Source organism: Carcharodon carcharias, chromosome 6, assembly GCF_017639515.1.
Source record: "Carcharodon carcharias isolate sCarCar2 chromosome 6, sCarCar2.pri, whole genome shotgun sequence".
Classification (NCBI taxonomy): Eukaryota; Metazoa; Chordata; class Chondrichthyes; order Lamniformes; family Lamnidae; genus Carcharodon; species Carcharodon carcharias.
Genome location: NC_054472.1, coordinates 63,575,928 through 63,599,825, shown reverse-complemented (window position 1 = coordinate 63,599,825; position 23,898 = coordinate 63,575,928). Strand labels below are relative to the sequence as shown.

The following is a 23,898-nucleotide window of genomic DNA, read 5'->3' as shown; positions in this document are numbered from 1 at the left end:
AGCACACATTATTATAGAACTTCAGTCCTGTATCTGAATATTAAACCTCAACTTGCTTTCCGAAAAGTAGAAATGGAATATATTTTAAATAGTGAAACAGGATTCCCTTGCGTAAAGAAGATGAAGAGGCAATCTAATTTAGGTGTTTGGGATGATTAAAGGAGTTGAAAGGATACATAGCTAGAATAGGCAGAAACTACTTTCTCTGGAGTGGAGGGGGTCGGTGGAGGGAGGGGATCAATGGGTGTCCAGAACAAAGGAGCATAACCATAAATTTAGATCTTGGGCCATTCATGGGCATATTAGGAAGCATTTTGTAGCACAAAGGGTTGTGGAAACAGTGAAAAATTGTCCTCCCAAAAAGCTGCTGAGGCTGGGTCAATTGAAAATGTCAAAACTAAGATTGGTAGATTTTTGATAGGAGAGGCTACTGAAGGATACAGAACCAAGATAGGTAGATGGAACTATGATATGGACAAACAATGATCTAACTGAATGATAGAACAGGCTTGAAGAGCTGTATTGCCCACTGCTATGCCCATGTTGCCATGGTTCCACTGCCAAAGTTATGTTGGCAAGCAGAAAAACTCCTGTGGAAATTCACTCTCTTTCAATCCATCAATAAGCATAGCGTTAAGTCTGAAGAAAGTGAGGTTGAGCTTTCTAGAGCTAAATTTGCTTGGCACTGCTCCCAGCACTGAGCGTCAGTAATGGTAAAGGAGATCAGAAGATCAAGGCTGGTAGCTCTATCTCCTCTATCACTCTCACTGTTAATGAGGCTTGACAGTGGAAGCTGAGTCTCACAAAATTACACTTCATCCATGCCTGAAGCAACAACATGGCATGACCTGATTGCTGATTTTTCCCTCTGACCTCATGAAAAGCCTTTGGATTTTGGTCACCAGATTCCCATAACAACAGAGGAATTCACAACTGTAGATCTTTTAATCAGGCATAACCAGCAGCAACAAATCCCTGTGCCAGGACACAAAAGCAATGAAGTCTGCATTTGGGAATCAGCAGCAGCAGGTATGAGATCAGAAATGTTGCCTGCACAGAATTAGCCATACCGTGCAAAGGTAACAGTGGTTCTGGTGGACCCACGATACCACCACCAATGAGAGTTGAGAGTTGAGAAGATTCCAGAAAGAAGTGCCTCATATTTGGACTCTATTTATATAGAAGCTGCTGCCAGTGAGGAATCTGCTAAGTATTTAAAGGAAAGGGAGTGAAATTCTGCTTGGAAGAACTGTGTGGCTGAAACTTGGACAATACAAGCGGACAGGACTGCCCACTAAATCCATGAGGTAGTCTTTGTTACATCTGTTATTCCATGTGTAATTTATAGTTTGTACCACCCATGATTTGCGGTTAATTTTTGTTTAATTTACACAGATTCTGATTCATATTAAAGTAGAGGTCACAAAAAGTGAAATATTGCCTGGTAATTCCTTTGTTTGAGGGGAACATTTGGTAAATTTGGCTATTTTAGGTTATTTTGGCACGGGAATCGTCACAAAGAATTAGAGTTAGAAACCAATAAAATAAAAGTTAGAAAATTAATATTTTTTCTTTGTTCATAGACATATCACAGAAAATCAAAAAATATATTTTTTAAAAATTGTAAATAATGTTGAACGTTAAGTACAGCTATCCCTTGTTTAACGCTCTTAATATGATCCTAAAACATGGCGTGTTAAATGAACAGCTGCTAAACAAAAAACGTTAACAAAAGATGTAATGTTCCAGTTATGTTCCTGTCTGTAATTTTTATGTTACAATCGTATTGGCTGCCTTGAACCTAACTGGCCCAAAAATACTCTTTCTACTTACTACTCTTAGGAACTTATTACTTTTACTACTTATCTCCTGCTTATCGCTTCTGCCCTCCCTCTTGCTGCTTCCCTCTCCCAAAGCCCTCACTCCATCCCATTCATTACTTCCCTGTCCCGACACACTTGCTCCCTCCCGCTCATTGCCACTCCCCCAACACTCTCGCTCCCTCCCTCTCCCAACCCTCTTGTTCCCTCCTCTCACTGCCCCTCACCCAACTCCGTCACTCACTTCTTGCTGGTCAGGGCTCTTGAGAGGGCAAGCGAACAAAGCAGCAAGGTTATCAGTGAACAGGAGAGAGGGCGGGGGTCAGGAGAGAGAAGTAGCAAGCAGGTAGGAGTGAGGGGATCTGGAGAGGTGGCGTGCTGGGGGGACTGAGGGGATGTGGAGAAGCAGTATGTGAAGTGGCAGTGTGTTTTAAAAAACAGACAGAGCATGCACGATTACAGTGCGATTCTTGGCACATGCTCAGCAAGCACACTAAAATGAAAATGAAGGCAGTGCTATTCGGCCAGTGCCATTATTTACAAACCGTGCTGAAATGAATATGACTATTAGGACGCATTTTAAACAGGAGATATTTATAATTGATGTTATTTTGTTCAGGAACAAAAAGATAGAGTTTGTAGAGATTTGTTCTTAGTTCAATGAAATCAATATGGAGCAGCAATAAAAATAAATCAATGACAAACACATGTTCATCATAGAGTTGTTCAATTCAATTTTTTATCAGAATAATACAGACAAAATAACCTGAAAGTAATTTAGGACATGATTTTCAGATGTTAGGGTTTCACTTTCCGCCACTCAAAGGAGGAACACAGTCTGACGATGCCAGCTGCCCTGCAGCCTATAACCATTCAACGTGGCATCAACTCGCTAAGGTCGAGGCTTCTGCCCCCATCTGGGGTGGAAGTCCTGCCTTACAAAGCTGCCGACCAATAAGATGGCCAGCAACTGTGTAGTTCCAGCAGCGTCAGCCTCACTGTCACCACTGCTGGGATTACAGCCAGTTTGTGAAGAAGAGGAGATAAAGGAGGTCAGATTGAAGGCAAGTCCAGGGTATAGGCGGGGCCTAGCTGGCGCGACCAAGCGAGGCGGGTGAGTGTGTTGGGGGCCTAGGTTTGAGAGGTTGCATGAGGAGAGTTAAATGGGGTATGGCTTTTGGTGGGAGGAAGGGGAAATACCTTAGATGGGCACAGGGGACCCCCAAAGGAGATCCTGCTCCTTGCCCAACGTCAGCCCGTGCCACTAAAGCTGTGGGGCTACCTGCCTGATGTGCGTCTCCGGCTGCCATAGGTAAAATAGTGGCAGGGATGGGATGAGGCACTTAAGTGGCCATTAATTGGCTATTTAAGGGCCTCATTGGCTGAAGGACAGGTAACGTCCGATGCCTCAACCAACCCTTGTAAAATGGAAGACAGGTTGGGGGCAGGCACGTGGGAAGAAGGCAGGCCACAGGCTGCATTTTACTAGCTCCTCGCCTTCAAAGCCACTGGCGGGAGACCACAAAATTACGCTCTTAGAGTCTGGCCACAGACCTGCCTTGAAAACAGAACTAACAGCTACTGGATCATTCTTAAAACACCTGAAAACTACAATAAAACATATCTGGTCTCAGTAATGTATGGAAATGTAGAAAGGAATCATGTAAGTGTATAAAAGATAATTTTTTGAGTTTGAACTCCTCATATAGAGTATGGCTCACTGGGGGTCCATATCAAGAGTTGAGGCATGCACTTTGGATAGCTCTGAAGAAGTAAATAACTCTTGAGGAAAGTAAGAAGTAAAACTGTGTATACCATTCGCAATTATAAACCACATTGCTAAGTCAATAGTGCTTGTTTTTAGTCTTTTGCATACAATACAGATTGTTTTAAAAAAACATGTGAAATTTTGTGGCATAAATCTATTGGTTAAAACAAGGTATTTGGGTTTCTCTTTAAATGTTAACGGTCCCTAACAGGATTAAAACTCATGGGAAGGAATTTTATGGTCCTCTGCCAGTAGGTTTGAAGCGGAGGGGAATGGTGGGGCTCTTAAAATGCAGTGCATGGACTGCCCGCCACATACCAGCCCACCGCTGACCTGTCTCCCATTTTACATGGGGAAATGGAGGCATCAGGCCTGCCTTTGGGCCTATTAGCACCTTTAAGTGGCCAATGCCTCATCCTGCCCCACCACTATTTTACTGTGGCAGAGGGAGGCCCAAACAAGCGTGTAGCCTAATAGCTTTTGCTGTCAGGGAAGTTGGGGGGGGGGGGTGAACCTCCTTTGGGGGTCCACTGTGCTCAATGGAGACACCTCCCTCAAAATCATACCCCCCTTTAACCACCACCCTCCCCCCACCAACTTCTCAAACCTGGTCCCTCATCCCCCTCATTCCCATCACTGGGGCCTGCTAGCCAGGACCTACTGATGCCCCACACTTAACTTCAGTCCAGCCTCCTCTTGGCTCCTCTTCTTCAGAGGCTAGCTGTAGTCTCAGCAATGTCCACTGTTCGAACCTGGCACTGCTGGGACTATTGACTGGCAGCTCTCTAAGGCAGGAGTTCCTCCCTAGATGGGGGTGGAAGTTTCGCCCTCAGCCAATTAATGCCCGGCTGAACATTAATTGGTTGCAGTGAAGCCCGCCAAATAAAAACAACCTGCCCAGCATGCCTGATATGTAGCCTCAACCAATAAGTCTCTACACCAAAGCACAAATCTGTAAAATTACCTCAACAGTGACAATGAGAGGGTGACGAAAACACCACTATATCATTGTAGATAAAACATTAAAACACTCCTCGCAGAAGTTAGAAATGATAGGGATGGTTCAGAATTCCATCAGCTTGTCACAGTTACTTCTAATTTTGCATTATTAACTAGCTGTAGATTTTACTGTTACTAATAATATAGAATTATTTAAGGAGAAACAGGTAAGTACATGCAGGCGAAATTAACAGAAGTGTGTGATGATTGGATGAGATGAAGCAAAGTGGAAGGAGATTCATTTGGAACATATGTTCCTTTTCTACGTTGTAGTATTCTATCTAATTATATCAGATAAACTTGAGATTCATTTGCAGTACTTGGCAATGCTATATCAATCTTTATCTGGATCATTAGTTACTGACTAAATTATTCCTTCTGATAAGGTACCAGAAATATCTAACATGGCACACGACTATCCGAGTTAATCATTGGGCACTTACCTTAATCTGTCCTGTAGGAGGCACTTACACTACAAAAAGGGACTGAAGTTCATAGTGAGCCCAGCCAGTTGCTAGAGGTGTGAAATCTTGCCAAGCCACAGCTGTTTAAGGTGCAAGGTAATTTTTGGTGTAAAAGGAAAAAAAAATTACTGCCAAAAGAAAATTACGTAGAGAAATGTGATGAAAATAAGGGTTTAACTTCCACCTTGCCAATCTCCTGCCCATTGTGTAGGGGTTTACATTGATGATAATTGTTCTGAAGGGCTCAAGATAGATACATTACCTGATAACAGGCTGCTTAAGGAAGTCAGAGAGAAGATAATAAATATGAGTACCAAAATATTTCAATAGTCAGATATGCAAAGTAAGCCCTGGGACTGGAGAGTAGCTTGTTACATCTCTCAGGATACCTCTGAGCATGTATCATATAGCTATAAATCAGTTAGTCTAATATTAGTTGGAGACAGACTCTTAAAGTTGATCATTCAAGTTATAATTCGTGAGTATTTAGAATTGTATGGGTTAATCAAGGGCAGCCAGAATGGAATGGTCAAGGGCAAGTTACTTTAGACAAATTGAACAGCGTTTTGAAATTGTTACTGATTGGATAGAAAAAGGAAATCACATGGATGCACTATATCTATATGTGTTTTTATATACATATATATATATATATATATATAATACATATTTATATAGATGGATAGGTAGATAACAAGAGTGTTGATAGAAAAGTTCAGGCACATGGTGTAAGCATGGTGAGCAGGTTGATTTTGAACAGGGAACAAAGAGGTAGGATAAGTGAATGTGACCAAGGTTGGAAGAAGGTTGGACTCCAAATGCATTGCTGGGTTCACTTAAGTTTTCATTAGATCATGATGATCTGGGCTTGAAAAGAAGAGACTAAAGTTTCAAAAAATTTACAAATGGCACTCATGAAGAGTGTTCAGCAAACTTTGCAAAAACTTTGGGAAGACATAACTTGGCAGAATGCACAAACAATTTAATAAACTCTGGGAGTAAAGTAGGAATGGTAGCATCAGCTTAAAGTAAAGACACTGAATGGTATGGATGCATAGGATGACCTAGAGATTCAAATACAAAATTCTCTAAAAATGCACGTGAGGGTAGATAAATTCATTTAAAAAAGGTTAACAGCCTATAAATACAGGTTACAGTGTCGTGATGGTTGTGGACATAATGCCTCAAGAGCCTAGGCATCTGCATTTCTTGCCTCTTGATGAACTCTTCTGTGTCTAGATCTAGATAGTACGCAGTACTATCAGACTCCTAGAGGTCCACATCCTCATTCACTTATATAAATAACATTGACAAGTACTGTCAAACATAATACATTGCCAAGCAGTTATGCTGCTGGAAGGTGATAATAAAAAAGGTGAAATGGTCACAATCCATATCAACAAAATCTAATGTAGGGAACAAAATTAGACTAAATATTAATGGTAAGTTAAAAAAAACAAGAAGCATTTGGTCAGGTTTTCTAACAGTAACTTTACATTAGGAATCTAACTTCGGCAGGTCAGAGTAAATAATTCATCACACACTTCCAGTGCAGCAAGTAGCCAAGTTCAACACATTTTGCCGTAAATGCAATGCTGCCTCTTGATTGCACAAATCCACTGGCCAATTTTTACAACTGCTAGGGAAGAACTAAACTGGTGAAAGAACCTCCCAAAATCAAACATATGCTGTCTACTGGAACATGAATAACCTGAATTCTCCTGAAGATAGCAACATTTTCCCAGTCATCTGCAGTAACTTTGTCAGAAAATCTGAGAAAACCCAGGAAAATTGTCCATTTGTGCTATTTCTCTGGGGTTTCCATAGATCTTCTACTGCAGTAACAGCAGACAACAGGAAGCGTGCCTGCAGTTTTCATGACCGACTCCTCTTTGATGCTTGCCAAGGAGTGACTTGGCCTGATAAATCCTTAATCCAACATCCAATCATCATTGCTTTAGTCTTGGTTATGCATTCTTCCTGTGTTTAGATTGTGTGGGCATTAGCACATTGCAGCAAAAGCAAGTATTTGTTGATGCAAGTGGTTTGTTACCATTTGGAGGTCAGTGTCTACTCTGTCTCTGGGACTTGGTTATGCAAAATTGTGGTTAACGTGCAGCAAACTGCACTATATGCAATGGCTACACAACTTACAAGATTCTTAACAACAAGTGTGCACCATGCTATATCTAAGTAATCAAAATATGTTTTAATATCATAGAGAAAAACTGCTTCAGTTTCAGTGAATTTTTGGACAACCTCAAACTCTAACCATTAGATGCTGAACAGAAAATCTAATCTTCAACTGGAGCTGCTAACCTAAGTTGCATTCTTCAGCTATCAATCATAATGTAATTATCTGGGTGATAATTATGTTAAAAGAAAACTTGCATAACAGATTGGCAATTAGTAGAAAACTATCTCACTAACTGACTACATTTTGACTCAGTGGGTCATCAAATGGAACAGTGTAATTTCAGAAAACAGTGTTTAGCAGTAAATAATAAAAATCCAGTAAATAAACACAATTCATGGACTACAGGCTCATGTTGAATTGTATTTTTGCCACCACTGGCTGAATTAATTCCGCCTGAATTAATTTAGAAAGCACTTGTGCTCGTTTTGCTCTATTAGTAACACTCATCCTGCTGGATCTAAAGATTTGAGGGGTTCAAATTCCATCTCAACAGTTGAGTGAATGATCTCGACAGGCACTCCAATGTCACTCTCAAGATAGAATTTTGAATTAAGATGCTGGTAAAATAATATTTTAGTCAGGCAGTGTTTGAAAAAGTATTCTGGCCAATCTCCCTTCCTCAACCAACACCACAAGAAAACACTGTACTCAGCATTACTATTTCTAATAGTTTGCTTTGTGCAGAATAGCTTCCACATTCTCAACATAGCTCAATCATGGCATTATAATAATTAATTCTCTATGGAGTGCTTTGATACACAATCAGGTGCTATCTAACACAAGTATTATTTCTTCTAATTTGGCAATGTGTCAGGGCTATCTGAATAAAACAACTCAAAGATATCTAAATAGTGCTGCAATTTGTGAATTTATACACTCGTTTCTGACCTCAGTTGAACATTCTCTGGGAGATGATGAGGCTCTTCTCAACAGAACAGGAACAACAATTCAAGTATTAGTCAAAACATTCCATTTAGCAGCTGTTTCAAGAGTAACACTGGGAGAGGCGTGAGAACAAATGAAAGAAACTGGAATGCTTCATGTTGCAGTGGTGAGCGTGGCTGACTTAATTGTTTACCAATGAAACCTGTGCTGTTAAAAAGATTTAGGTAGCACAATCCTGTAACACAATGGTGCTTATTATTATCCTGGGGCGTTGCATCATTTCTAGTTGTTCTAGTGGGGGGTGACACAATGTTCCTCCAATTTCCGTCTACTTGCTTGATCGGCCTCAGCGAAGGTCCTGCAGCCAAATCAAAATAAGGGCAGCTGCTCCTTTTATGCTATTACTATTTGGTGCCGAAATTGTACAATGACTGAAGTGACCACACCACTGTGGAGGATATGGATGTTGAAGCAAAATTATTGAAACATCGAAGAGAAACATGAAAAGAAGTTACAAAAGATACAGCCTGTCATCCAACTGGTGCAGGATTGAAGTTCAAAATGAAAGTGTCTCACATACTAAGATGATATGGTTTGGTTTGAAGAGAACTTGTTTCAGAAACTGGTATTTCACATCTATATAGTTGTATTTCTAAGTTACAGCAATTCAATGTTTATTTCAGCCAATGAACAACTACTTTCATTCATCTAGCTTGTTTAACAGAGAATAACACCCCAAGATGCTTCACTGGGGCATGGGAGAAAATGAATGTCAAGCCAAGAAAGGAGAACATCAAAGAATGTCCAAAGGCTTGGCAGAAGAGGCGGGTTTCAATAATGGTCATTAAAGGAAATAAAATATTTAGTAGATCTGTCAGAACCTTAAGAGAGGAAATATGGTTCAACGATTTGGTGCAGACCTGATCTGGTAAAGGGTTCTACATCCAAAAAAAAAGGTTGTCTTTGCTCTCTGCAATTGCGAACACAATTATTGTATATTTCCAGCATTACATTGCAGACTAGGTGATTGAGAGTACATGATTAAACCAACACTACCTTTAGGTGATTTGAAACAAAAGATAAAAAGTGATAACCAGATATTATTATTTTTGTGGAAAAACAAGAAACAACAAACAACCTGGTTATTCTTTCAAATAACAACCAGCATTATCAGAACATAATGTTTAAGTGATAATTAATGTACCTGCCGCATTCAGGATGAATTTGTACTTATTAAATAGGGGAAGAGCCTAAATGATAAATGCTTCTTTAGTTTACAGTCGTGTGCTCTTGAAAAACAAGTGTAATTCTAATCCTTAATAAAATACATGTGGTTTTGTTCATTTTTGATTCCCCTTTTCCATACATTGTATTTATTTAGTGAATGCAAATCCCCAAAACCAAGCGGTAGTCTCCTCATTTGCTGAGTTTAAGGCGATTAGTCTGCCGCTTCAGGTGAAATCATCCCAGATTTGCTCTAAGTGCGGCAGCAGACGGGAAAAAGGATATTTTACCCGCCGGTCACAATGGCAGCTTTTTGCCTCCCCGGTGTGTCCAGCCTCATAATAACGTATTCCTAGGAAACATGTCGGGTCGCTGGTGGGGTGGCCTCTGATTCATCTGCCCTGCCATCACCTCAGGCCTTCAGTAAACTAGGTCTCATATGTAAAGGGCACCCTGAAACACAGCTAGCATTCTTCAAGGGATAGGAAGCTGCTGGGAACTCATGGTTGCCAAAGGGAGGAAGTATGCTACCCCCAAATTTAGCAATCCCTGACTAGATGCAGTGAGGCCCACCACCTATTCTCCTACCCAAGCTCTGGGCGAAGACCAGCAGCAAGGTCACCAATCCAGCATGGGAGGCATTGGCAGCAATCGTCAGCACTAACACCCTGCAATAGAGGACAGCCATCCAGTGCAGGAAGAGGATGAATGCTTTCTGCTGTTCCACCAGGGTAAGCCACTCTTCTCATCGCTCTCAACTCACACACTCAAAAATCCATCACACATCCCCAAGGATATCACAGCGAAAGGAACAAAACCACTACCTCTCACACGCACCCTCATATTTCCATCAGGCTCATATCCCCTGGAGTTTGCATCCTCATCCTGTCCATGGTTCCGCTCACCACACAAACATTCCATGCTGTGCCATGCATCCTGCTTACACTCTCTCCATCCGTTTTCATGCAGGAGAAGCTGGCTCACAACAGCAGGGAGAGGTCCTCACTCACTTTGAAGGGTGTGCCATCACGCAGACTGGTGAGGATGTGGACTGTGCCTTTTGCGACAGTGAGGTCAGTGGCGAACATCCATGTGAGGGTCCTGAACCACATCGTCCCTCTCTCAATGCAAGTGCGAGTGCTCATTCCCTGCTTTTGACTCTGCTGCCATGCACTAATTATCTCTACTTTTGTTCACAGGGAGCTCAGTCAAGCGACTGACACCCTCAGCCAACCATTCTCACAGCTCCATCCAGGTCCTCATCTCCAGTTAAGAGGACACCTCCCCCAATGAAGAGCTAGAAATAAGCAGCCTGGATGACCCGTCACAGCGCTTACCTACACCCTCCACCAGTACAGAGACACACAACTTGGAGGGATCAGGATCTAGAGCTGATTCGGGTTCACGATCTGGTGGTCACTGCACGGACACATGTTCGCAGCAGGAGGCAGGTTCAGCCGAGTTCCCTTGGGCTTGGAGGACAGCTGGGAAAGAGGCACCTGTGAGGTTTCTGAGGGCCTCTTAGAGCCTCAGGCTAGCATCCTCCCACGCACGTGGAGCCTCCCTCCACCACATTCATCTCAATCTACTGAGCATTTTCAATGCTGCCTGCTGGGGCTCTCTTTCAGTTGTCTATCTGAGCTGACCTGCATCTCGACCAACCCACTGATCACACTCCCACGCAGCACCTGTGCCCATTTGGCATGAGGCTCCACTCACTTTTGATTTAAGAAAATGGTATTTGTCACCGTTCTGCTCAGCTCCCCTATCCTTTCCCGTCCTCCAGTCACCCATGTCCTTTCCGCCACGATTGCTGACCCCCCACCCCTGGAATCACCTTTCACCTATCAACCAGAATCCTTTCCTTTCCAGGATGTCCAGTGAACATGCAGGTTCCCTGCCTTCCCGAGAATCTGACCCCACCCACATTGACCTCCCTGTCTTCCTTCTTCCCACCCCCAGGGTCTGTGTCTGCCTCCAAGTCCCCACCAACCACCCTCGCTGTCCCATCTACCGCTCCCGTCACACCCTCGTCCTCCCATCCTTCTGGCTCACTCTGCCTCCTCTCATAATCATCACTCCCTCCTACCACACCTACCCTGAGTTTACTCTCCAGGAGGCAGTCCTTGGCTTCACAGACCCCTCTCTTGCATGTTCACCTGGACATCCCCCTGTTACGAAAGTATAATAATTTTCATATTATTATTCTGGTTTGTTGTAAAGTAAGTTTACAAGTGTGAGTGTAGATGGTTCGGTCTGTGTGATGTCATTACATTTTGAGTCAGGTGGGCTGCAAGCTTGAAATGATCAAAATAAGCTAGGTGTAGAAATGTACTTGAAATGCTAATGAGTAAACATGGATGCTGTCTTAGCATGTAAGGTGTGAAGGGAGTTTACATTTTTCGATAAGTGAAGGGATTGTTTGGATTTCAAATGGATGTTAGTATGTTTACAACTAGCCAGCTAAGCAATGCGAAGGAGTGTGTTTATTCTTCCCAAAGGTTATTGACAAAAATTGGCTGCATGAAAGTTTTTATATTATGGGAAAGGTACAGTTCCAAAGACATATGAAACGATGGAATTTACATATTCAAGAGAGAAAAACATATATGAAGGAGAATGAGTGGCTATGTTGGGGACCATGTAAGATCTAACATGAGTCTATGAAACAGCTTGAAAAAGCTTCCAGCCATTTGTGCATATGTCTGTTGTGCCCAGTCACTGAAGTTGGAGAAAACCATTTGGAATTCCACTGTCAAGTGGGTACTGTGTTAACTTGCTGTTTTTTTAAAAATCCAAAATCTATTTTGGCCTTAAAGGAGGTGTGTAACTGGGAGTGAGGTTAATTAGAAATTTTAGTAGTTGTTATAGTCTTAATTAATTGTAATCTTATGTATGTGCTTGAAATCTTTTCTTTTGTTAATAAATATTTTAATTTAATTTTTAAAATCTCCAAAGGTCTTAGTGGACTTTTTACTTCTGAATTCAGAGCACACATCTTCTCATAATAAATACAAATTGCAAAACTGTTGTGATAGCATGACCAAACTTCCCTTGTGGATTTGGTCCTGGCACACATCATCTGCCATGTCACAACACCCCTCCTTACTCCCTCCTCCATCCTTGCTCCCTCCTCCACCCTGGACTCCTTCCCCCTCCAAACACCTTCCTCCCTCTGGATTCCTTCCCTCCTCCCCCACTCCGAACCCCTTCCTTTTACACACTCCTCCCCACTTACACCTACCTCCCCTGTTACTGCATTCACCCCTGTTACACCCTCTTCCCCTCATACTCCCTCCCTCCAACCTCATGACATCCCCCCCCCACCCCGACAACTTTGTTTCCTCAACCCCCGGCACCTTTGTTCAGCCTTTCCAAATCTCACCACCCCACTTCACCATCACCCACCCCCCCCCCCCGCCCCCAGCCCCCCGCCCCCACCACCACCACCACCACCCCCTCAGTCAAACCTAGATCTTCCTCTACACTGTCATGAAGCTATTAATGTATATTATTGGATTTTTTTTTAAAATAGAGTGTTAATCTGTGGCTATGTCTTAATTGTATTAAAGCCAGTTAGCTTGGGTGCTTTGGTGTATACTAGTTTTGAGATGTAAGAAAGGTAGAATGTATTGCATTTTGTTGAATAGAGCATTCAAGAAGGGGAGTGAAATCTGGCAACTAGCTAGCAGAGACCAAGCAATGTTTATATTACTAATAAAATTGGTACTATGAAAGGAGCTTTATTGTTAGAAGAGGTGGAGTTCAAAGGGGCTGGTGATACAATGAGAATTTACATTCAATGAGATGTGCTGGGTATAACCGATAGCAGTTGTGTGTGTGCAGTGCAGAGGGAATGTAGGATCAAAGTCTGTAAGCCTACCAATGTCAGCAAAGAAACCAAAGTAAAAGGAACCTTAATTTGAATTTGTAAGGTGAAAATGCTTTGCCTGGTATCTGCTTAAAGTCTATGTCCAGGATTTTGCCCCCATCAGGGGCGAAGTTGAAGGGCGCTTCCTGTGAGGGCTGGTGGTGGGGGGATCCCAAAATTGAGAGTGCATTCTTTTGCGCATGCACGCAAAAGAGTACACTCATCTCCCTGAGGCTAAGTGCAGGAATTTAGAGCTGCATCTCAAGCATACCACTTAAAAATATGGGTTATGATAGTTATTTAAAGTTTCCCTCTGGGATTTTTAAATACTCAGCCTTACCAACTACTGAGACATAATGCACATCCACACCGCCCGGTCCATCTTACTCTCTCACTCATAGCTGAACCTTCCTCTCCATCCTCCTCCACCCACCATCGAACAATCACCATAGCAGCCCATGGCCAAGACCGTGATGTCCCTGTCACATGAGTTGGGACATGTCCATAACTTTTACAAAAACTTTATTAATTTTTTTTAAAACCAACATGAAATCGCATCCCGCCCGTGGATGAGGTTTCATGCTTTTTCTAATTCATGCCGGGGCTCCTGGCCTGCCTGCCAATCTTAAGGTTTGACGGGCAGGTCCTTTAATTACCTAATTGACTGTTTACCTAAATTGGCCATCGACAGGCCGGCACTCATAGCTGGACCTTCCTCTCTATCCTTCTCCCCACACCATCGAACAATCACCATAGCAGCCCATGGCCAAGACCATGATGTCCCAAAGCAGACCCCAGGCCTCAACAGAGACCACCAACTTTCTGTGAGCTGCTTCACTGCAGAACCATGTCCATAATAATCCACCCAGCATTGGATGCAAGCATTCCTCCAGGGTCCATTAGCTGTAGGGTTACAACATCTTTTGTTCCTCAGATATCTGTGATGTGAGCAAGACCCTAACATTAAGTCCCGACTTCTGTACATTACACTTGTCAAGCCATGTTCTGGGCCGGCATGCTTTCCTGCCGACTGGGCAGTAAATTGGACATGGGGGGATGATTCTGGCCGACAGGCAAGGTGATGAGATACAAATGTATTGAAATTAGGTTCCCGACATTGGACGGAGGGGAAGGCGGCCTGCCATTGACAGGCAGAGCGTCCTGGTTTCACGATAGTGTAAAACTAACTTTTGATCTTCTTGCCACTTTGTCCGCTCACACCCACCCTGATGTCTGACAACAACAACAAGCCTTAGTCTGTAGAGGGGATGCTCGGTAATGCACAGCATTGTTTATCTTTCCACAAGTGCATAATTTTTTTTAATTCATTCATGGGTTGTGGGCATCACTGGCTAGGCCAGCTTTTATAGCCCATCCCTAATTGCCCTTGTTCAGAGGGCATTTAAGAGTCAACCACATTTCTGTGGGTCTGGAGTCACATGTAGGCCAGACCAGGTAAGGATGGCAGATTTCTTTCACTAAAGGACATTAGTGAACCAGGTATTTTGTTTTTTTTTTACAGCAATCGACAATGGTTTCATGGTCATCATCAGGCTTTTAATTCATGATCTTTATCGAATTCAAATTTCACCATCTGCGATTCAAAGCCAGGTCCCCAGAGCATTACCCTGGGTCTCTGGTATACTAGTCCAGTGACAATACCACGACACCACCGCCTCCTCCTGGAGCCCCAGCAGTGGAGTTTGGCTAAACCTATTTAGCAAGGGCCACCGTTGCCATGGCAAAGCCTGCTATTCGACAGATGGGGTTTGTCACAAGGAACTTGTTAGTGACCTCCAGTGTTTCCCATTCCTTGACCCAGAGGATGTCTGCTGGTAAATGTTGCTCAGTAAGTGTGCTTCATATGGGGCATTGAGATGGAAGGCAGGCTGTGGGTGAACTGAACAGGTCATCGTGGAATGGTAAGTGAGGTGCAGCATGGATAGTTTCAACCAGCTTGTGGCTTTTCCTAAGTCGGCGAATGTGTGGCAGGGTGATGTTTGCAAGGACAGGAAACATGATGAGGAATGTTGAGTGGAGAGTTCCAGTTATGATATGCATTGTTGCATTCAACCATGTGTCAACAAAATATGTGTGTGATGTCCTTCTTTTCCAGACAGCTGCACAGTACTCTGCTGTGGACTGTTCTTTTTAGCATTATCAAGCAGACTAAGATTGTACGGCCACCTGAGGCACTTGCACATGTGCACAGGTCACTGGTCAGTAGGTGATTATTTCACCACCATTTAGAATGTTTCTGTCTGTATGGAAAGTTAAAGGAACATTCCTTCACTGAGCTGTCAATGGTTTGCAATAACAGTTAAGCAATATAATCTTGCTTCAGCTTTCTGCAGAGGACTATGCACCCACAGCCAAAGACAAATCCGATGCAAATGCTACCAGATCCTGATTTTAACGCTGGACAACAGTCAGGTAGACAGGGCCAGAGGCAGACAGCAAGTTGTCCTAATCTTGAAGCGTGAAGCACAGGAGATTTTAACTACAGGGTCTCATCTGCCTAGCTTCAATCTCCTGCCCAAAATTGGTGGGAAGCAGCAGCTAGCTGCTGGGTAGAAGCGGAAGAGTGGGTGACAGGAAGTCACTATCACTGACTAAAGGTACAGTCCTCAGCATGTGGTGGGGGCAGGGTTGGGGGTGGGGTGGAAGAGTGGGGTTAGAGGTTTTAGGCTTGACCTTGTGAGGGGGCAGGGGATGGGGTGGTGAAGCCCTGGGGGAGTGCAAGCCCAAACTTTCCTAGTGGGACCTGGCACTCCTGCTCCTTCAGGTCCCACAAGTAAAGTCCTTTTTAGGCCTCGCCTGACTGTGACATCTCTTCTTATTGGATGACCTGATGGGAATGTCACAATAGCCACTTGCCCTGGAGGGCAACATAAAATGGGAATTTGTGGAACTATTGTGGATTGACAGTGGATAAACCCACAGGTGGTTTTAACACCCTGCCCATCCATTGGCTTCTGCCAGATTGGGGTTAACTTTTCCTCTTCAGATTTTGACTCATGTTTCCTAGTTGTGCATAGCACCACGTTATAATACATTCTCCTGAATATGATTTCACAGTGTCAGGCACCTTTTGGTATCTCAACCAGGAGGCCATTCTTCATGTTGGAACCTAGAAAGCGAGTATTGAGAGGCTATTTGCTTGCAGAAACATTGGTAGCCCTTATCCTGTTCTTATCTGACCTCTACAAACCCCAAAAAAGGTCATTAGATTCCAGTGATAAGCAGGAGAAATGGTTGATTTTCTCTTCCCTTACTTTACCTAAGGCTGCTGATCGCAGTTCAAGTACCTCTACTGTGTGGTGAAATCACTTACTGTAGTGTCAACTTTCCTAGTCTGTATGGTCCAACTATTCACATTCCATGAACCTTGGTAATGCTGATAGCACAAAATTAACAGCAATAAAGTACATAATTTTGAATAATGAAAAATCATTACCTTATGAATGTCAAAGATATGATGTAGTCATTATTAACTGTGATAGTCCAGTCACACTCTTTGCCATGTGGATAAGGATGTGGGTAGCTTGGCGAAAGAATAAATCCTGAAGAACTTGTCAGGTTGCCTCCACATGGTGCTGAAAAATAAGATAAAAATACGCTTGTATTAAATTGATGAAAATTTCAATTCAAAATCACAATTGTCTTCAGATTCCACAGTCTGGCTTATATTCAAACTGCATTATGATAAAAAAGACTTTTTTGAATTTCACAATGCAAACAGATTGTTCTGATGAAAACCTTTCAATCTTTTGTTTCTCCTCCATTCCATTTTTTGCGTTTTTCTTTGCAGTTAACTTTGAAGGCAAGGGTCAGGTTCTTTGCAAAGGGTAACTTTATAAAACAGCTCATGTGCTGCAACCTATCCACCACATATGGTACTCCAAAAAAGGGGGAGCATTGCAAGCTTATCAAATAAACACCAATCACAAAAAGGAACATTGTGTATGCTTAAAAGAAAGGTACTCTCAGCTTATTAATTCTTTTCTGCCTCCGTTGCCTACAATTTGAGTAGGTTTCCACTCTGATATACACTGAAATTCGGTGCAATGAAAGAAATTTTACCTCAGTTATTTCAGTGACAAATTGGATAACTCTTCAAAAATGGGCAATAAATATGGTCTTGGGGGTGACGCTCACAACCCACAACAAATAAAGAAAAGACTAGCACAAGCATGATGAGACAAATGGCCTACTTCTGTGCTGTATCAATCTATGATTCTAAGATAGCGCAGCAAATGAAAACTTCAAGTTGTTAAATCATATGAAAAGGGCATTTAGAAAAGCACACAATTTGAACTTGAAAATATATTATTCCTGTATGTTATTAGCTGCTAAGAGCAGGCTGGGCACTGCTAGCTACTGACAAATCAAGCAGAGTTAATTGCACTGTCAAAGCAACGAAGATACAGTCGAGGATAAGTAGAATTCATATGACATAAAGAGACAAAGCAAAGTGTCAGTGAACAAGTGGAACCAAATAAGCAGCTCTATGTTGCAAACATTTGTGCTGCAGTGAAATGGCATAGAAACTGAAAATACAACAACAAATCTTGGCTTTAACAGATTTAAGCCTCAAGATCTGCAACCTATCTGCAGTGCATTTCATATTGCATCCAAAACTGCTTGTTTTGCTAACATATTGCAAAATAAAAATCAAGATTTAGTGCTCCTTTGAAATGAAGTGTTATTTTTAGATATACATGGAAAAAAAATTCCAGAAATATTATTTGCAGATCCACACAAGTGTACACTTAATGGATATCAATTAATGCTGATATCGAACATAACAGTTAATTAAGTATTAGTGCTTTGTTCGTTTTAGATTTTTACTGAATGGGTTGGATTTTGCAATCAACAGTGAGGCAACAGTGTTCACCTAGGACCTCAAAGGAAAGCCACCTACAAAGATTCCGCAATCTCTGTGGCATGGATTTCCCTTTCCTGACAGTAATTCAAATCTGGCACCATCCTGGATTTCCTGGAGTTCCAAAACAGAAATATCATCAAGTAGGGTGACCAACCAAATTAAACAAAACTAACTGAGTAATGTGTTCATTCTGTAATAAGTTTATTGGAAGCTGAATTTGATAACACAGAAAACAGGCGTGGTGATGGTGATGCATAATTAGCTAGGGCCCGGTGATTATGAAGCAAGCAGCATGCCAACGTTGAGCGGTCTGCTCATTTCAATAAGTTCAACATCTAGCCAGTGCTAATTGCCATCTGCACATCAGCAAGCAGCCAATATTGTCAATAGCTAGCAAAACTCAAAGATAGCCTACACAATTTAAAGCTAATCTGCATTGCTTAAAGTGGGACATACATTGCGGCTGAGGAAGATGCTGGGATTTGTGTAAGAAGTGACTCTGACCGTGGAAATAACAAGGAATGGTACAACACAAAAGAGGGTGGGCTCAAAGGTATTGGATGCTACACTGGAGGTCTTGGTGGAGGAGGTGGAAAGAAGAAGAGATGTCCTGTATCTCAAAGGCAACAAAGGTCTGCAGACACATGCGAGTAAGACATGCTCCATGGAGAAGCCTGTAATCTGAATGAAGCTGAATATTCAATCTGCATGCTTCTATTTGCAAGACAGAATGGCTTGCAGTTAGTTCACAATGAATCAAGAGTATCACTGATCTTCCTAATGTAACAGTGGGTGACAAACTGCAAGATTTTGCAAGTACATTCTACTCCAGTCTGGAAGGAACCAGATGCATAAAAGTTCATTGTTATGATCTCCTTCATAGCCAATGACAATGCTTTCCTCTCCTTGTTTTGAGTTTGCATTTAGTGAGGACATCCAGCTTAAGTGTAAACATCTCACATTTTGTTTAACACTGAGATTCAGGCACAAGAATTGATCCCTGCACACACTGGAAAGATCTGATCATCCTTGTCCTCCCTCTTCCAGCATCTGTCCTGCTTTGCGTGGCCTCCATTCATTCTTCAAGTCATGTGTATTACAAGGGGAATGCCTAGTAGTGCACCCATTTCTGTGAGTAACTGGCTCATTATAAAGCCTTGAATTCAGCAAAAGGACAAAGGAAGGGTCACCCCCAAAACATCCACCACCGCCAAGAAGTTCCCAGTAAGGGTTGTGCTGCAATTGCCTAGGAAATGCAAACCTCCCCTGGGCAATTGCACTGCACTGGGAACCAGCCGAAAATGCGATTTAAATCGCAAACTTCAAATGGTTCTGACATCAATAGTTACCCAGAAAAAGGTAGAAAGATTAAAACAACTTATAACATCTGGGTAACTATTGTGCAGGCCTACACTGACCCCCCACCATGGGACTCCCCCATGTCCTCAAACCCCCCACGGGACATCCCCCAACCCCAGCAAGCCCCCAGAGATGATTCCTCACCCAACGAAAACTCCCTACCCCCATGAAATTCCCCTCCCCCACAGGATTCCCCCATCCACGGGATTCCACTCCCCCCCCGCCCCCGTCCCCGACTTTGGATTCCCCCCTGCAGAACTCCCCCCCATGGGATTCCACCCTGTCTTCGGAGTCTTCACCCCCAAAACCCCTGCCCCCACATTGGGACTACCCCCCCAAGGTTCACCACTTCTCTTCCCCTTCACCTCCACAAGGCCTGACCCAATTCGAACAGAGGCCTGACCCCCCCACGCCCCTCAACCAGGGCCTAATGCAACCCCACCTTTCCGAGACCCAACCGGACACCCCTCTATCCCTGGCACCAGAAAAAAGTGGGCATGGCCTCTTTACATCTAACTAAGCTGCCCTCGACATTGGGCTCCGGGGACAAACTGCATGGCCCAGATCTCACCCGCTTGAGTTGGAAGGTTGGGCGAGGTTAGATCGGAAAAAAATTCAGGTAAGAAAGAAGGAGCAAAGTGGCAATCAGACTCTGATTGCCACACCAGTTGAAGTTCAGGCCTATTGTTTTGGACAGGGGAAGAGGGATAAACTGAAACCCCCAATTCCCTTCTGTCCATAATCATGTGGTTTATCTTGAAAAGGTGGATGTTTGCTTTTCTAAACCCCCAGTTGTGAGTGGCCAATTTTAAATACCAGCAGCAGATTTTTGTGGGTTTATACAAAGAGGATTATTTATTCACACACTCACCCTGAAATATCTATTTTATGTCAGTCGCACACCATACATTCAAGAAAGATAGAATTACAGAAGATAGTGCACTTCTATAAACATAAAACAAAAGAACCGTTAATAGTTAATGTATCTTTCAGTGCCCAGTGAAGAAGGAAGCTTTTTTCCACTCCTGAATTGTAGTTCAGGTAAGTTTAGATGGCTAGCAGATATCACAATTACTTTAAAAAGAGGAATGTGCAGCAGATCATAAAGTCAAGCACTTGTGGCGGTTGTATCAGGTGGTCCAATTTCTTTACAAGTGGACTTGGGGCTTTGGGATCAGGCGAAGTTTTTTGAAGGGCTTTTAAGGCTCCCCATTCTTAAATGGAGGTGGAACAGCCTTTCTCTGCAGCTGTTGTGTTGTCAACCCTAGTCTGCTGACTGCACCTTCTAAATTTTGGGATAAAAAGATTTCAAAATCAGAGAACCAGTTTCAGTCACATGGTCAATATCCCTGATATACAATAGCAAGTAGATGGTGATCTTTAACAATTAATTTGTGGATAACCGGCTTTACTTATTTTCCATTGCAAGCCTGGAGACATAGGGCTGGATTTTCATTCTTAAGGCAAGTAATAGGAATCAGGAAAATTCTCTCAGCCCGCCCACCTCAGGAGGAAGTGCCCACATTGACTGGATTGTCATTCTGCAGGGGGTGGGAGGGGGGGTGGTAGGGGTGGTGGTGGGGGGCATTGTGGGCTGCAGTTGGGTTAGCTGACCTGGAAAAAAGTTTGGAGGCAGTCACAGCATGCCTCAGTACTGTGGGACTTTGTCCCAGTTAAAATAAAAACAGAAAGGCCCTCCAGCCCTCACCTCCTCCTCACCCCCATATGTTCTTCCTGCCCCATCCATTCCACCTCATTTGGCCCCTCATGCCCCCCCATGCTAAGCTATGCCCCCCAAACAACCCCAATGTTCCCTCATGCCCCCATGCCAAGCAATCACCCCACATGCCAAACTATTCATCCAGACCCTTCAAAGTATCAATAACAGATACAATGACCACTTGGAACCTCTTTATCCTGTGAAAATAAACATTGTGAAATTGACAGAAGACTCAGAGAGCCAAATCAAGCAATGTTTCTCTGGGGCTCAGATGTTTTAGTACTCCAATGGACATCTGGGCTCACAGTCAAGAATAAATAATGAGGCTTGGCTGAGCACCCAGAAATCCATTAGCCTGTTGAAATAACTGAGCCCCAGAGCCTGGATGATTGACACTTTTATGGGACAGTGGTAAAAATGAGCTTTTGTTCAGCAAGTGGAAAGTTATCAATGAATGGCAGTTATTTTAAGCTTTTTTTTAGCTATCACTGTAGGGTTCAATAATTCTATGCAGTGTAAAGGGGAAGTGCCATAGCTTGGCATGAGGGGCCATAGCGAATGATTGGGAGGGGCAGACTTCGGCATGGGTAAATTTAAAAGATGCCCTCATGCAGTCTATGGTTCACAACATCTTTGAAGAGCTGCAAATCATGACTCTTTGAAAAGCTGGCCAGACTCCATGAAAACTGCAGAAGAGTAGGACATGCCTATTGCTGCAATGGAGCTGACCAGGTTGTGAGTACCTGAATCAGCCCACACCCTTAAGAGACACAATTAAAAATCGTAAACCCTGGGATCAGGATTGGGAATACCAGAATTGGCCTCTGGCAGCCTTTTTTAAAAGGCTCTTGAATCATCCTGACTAGTCAAGAATCCAGCCCGTTAAGTTTGGAAGTCCACTGACTCTGTGTTTTGGAGTAAGCTTTGAACAATGGCAGGCATGAATTCCAAAAGAAGTGCTGTCCAGGCATGTCCTTTCAATGCGGAGACCCCACCCGCCACTCCCCCACTCGCCACAGTATTATTCAATTCAAAACTTTCCAGAAGTTTGATGGTCTGGGTTGAGGGTGCAAGGTCACCTGACCCCCTTGGCTGCCATGTTAACAGTTCATCAGGTGTCCATTTTTAAATAGATAAAGGCAGCTCCAGAAACTTCCAGATGAACGCGGTCCATGGTTGAAGTTTTGAAAATGGGATGCCTTTTACTGGGCAAGACAATAAAAAATAGGAGCTGGAAAAGATCATTTGGCCCTTTGAGCCTGCTCTATCATTAATTAAGATCATGGTTAATCTTCTATCTCAACTCCACCTTCCCACACTAACCCCATATCCCTTAATGCCCTTAGTCCCCAAAAATCTATCAAGCTCTGACTTGAATATACTCAATTACTGTACATCCCGAGCACCCTTGGATAGACAATCTAAAGATTCACAAGCCTTTGAGTTAAGAAACTTCTCATCTTAGTTCTAAATGTCTGACTCCTTAATCTGAGACATAATCTCATCGTTCTGTAGGAAGAATTATCCCCCTGTCCGGGGGGATGTGCAGGAGCGGACATGGGCAGGTGTGCCTCCGATCGAGGTTTCATGAAGGTTTTAAAATATTTAATAAAGGTTTCACTGAAAGTGATGGGACATGAGGGGACATGTCAGGGAAATTTTCTCTTTAACATTTTTAAATTTGGAGCTGATCTCCCTGAGGCAGCACTTAGCCTCAGGGAGAACAGTGTGTTCTTTCGCATGCATGGGCGAAACAGCGTACTCTCAGCTGAGGGTCTCCCCCCACCACCCCAGCCCGCACAGGGAGTGCATAGCACTTCCAGGCGGACGTCATGCTGGGTGAGCCTTAATTGGCCTGCCTGCATAAAATGGCGGCGTGCCCCTGGATTGAGGACGCCGATTAGAGGCGTGCCTGCCCACGCCCACTCCTGCATTTCCTCCCCCAATGGGGGGAAAATTCTTCCCTTTGATTCTCCAGCCAGGGAAGACATTTACTCAGCATCTACCCTGTGTTATAATATTTGCAGAGACAGGTAACTCTTTTTTAAAAGAAAGAAGAAATCCAAAATCTTAGTTATTTCCTGAAAGAATGAAGCCACAAGATTCCATGCTTTAAGACAGAAAATAATCCCATAGAAGAGTCAAATAAAGCAATCACTAAATCCTATCTTTGGTAACCAGTCAGGCTCTAAAACCCAGATTCAACATTAGTTAACCAATAAATTAATAGGCAAAATGATGTTGATTATAAACTATAAATTAAATGGCAGGTACAACTAAGACAGATCTTATGAATTGGCTCAGCAGTCCACTCAGCATATAGGTCATAAATCTCAGTCAGAAAATTCTTCAAAACTCTGTCTTCCCCATAAAGAATGTTAACTCCTCTTCCCGGATTTAGTCTGACTCCCACCTGACAGCAGTACATAAACAACCCAAGTTCCAAGTGCACAGTCTTCACCAAAAATAGCACACGTTGGTTGAGCCTTCACAACTCTGCTTAAGACGGTCTGGATGTTGTAGATCCACCCTTCATGTAACAAAACAGATGCACCAACTGTGTATTTGTAATTCTCAGCTTCTGGATCTAGCCTCTGTCTTCTTCAGCTTGCCTATACTGAACCACTGGGATCATCATAATCTCATTATCATCATAGCTGAGCTCCAATGGCTCTCTGTCCTTTTCATATGGTTCCAGTCAGT

General features: G+C 43.0%; 1 protein-coding gene across 1 annotated transcript in view; it reads right to left on the bottom strand.

Annotated features, from left to right (window-relative positions):
- csmd3b (CUB and Sushi multiple domains 3b) overlaps window positions 1-23,898 on the bottom strand; it is a 2,092,226-nt gene that overhangs the window by 389,586 nt on the left and 1,678,742 nt on the right. Inside the window, exon 28 of the mRNA XM_041189252.1 lies at window positions 16,686-16,824. Coding sequence (XP_041045186.1) covers window positions 16,686-16,824 — 139 coding nt within the window. The remainder of the gene's footprint in view (window positions 1-16,685; window positions 16,825-23,898) is intronic.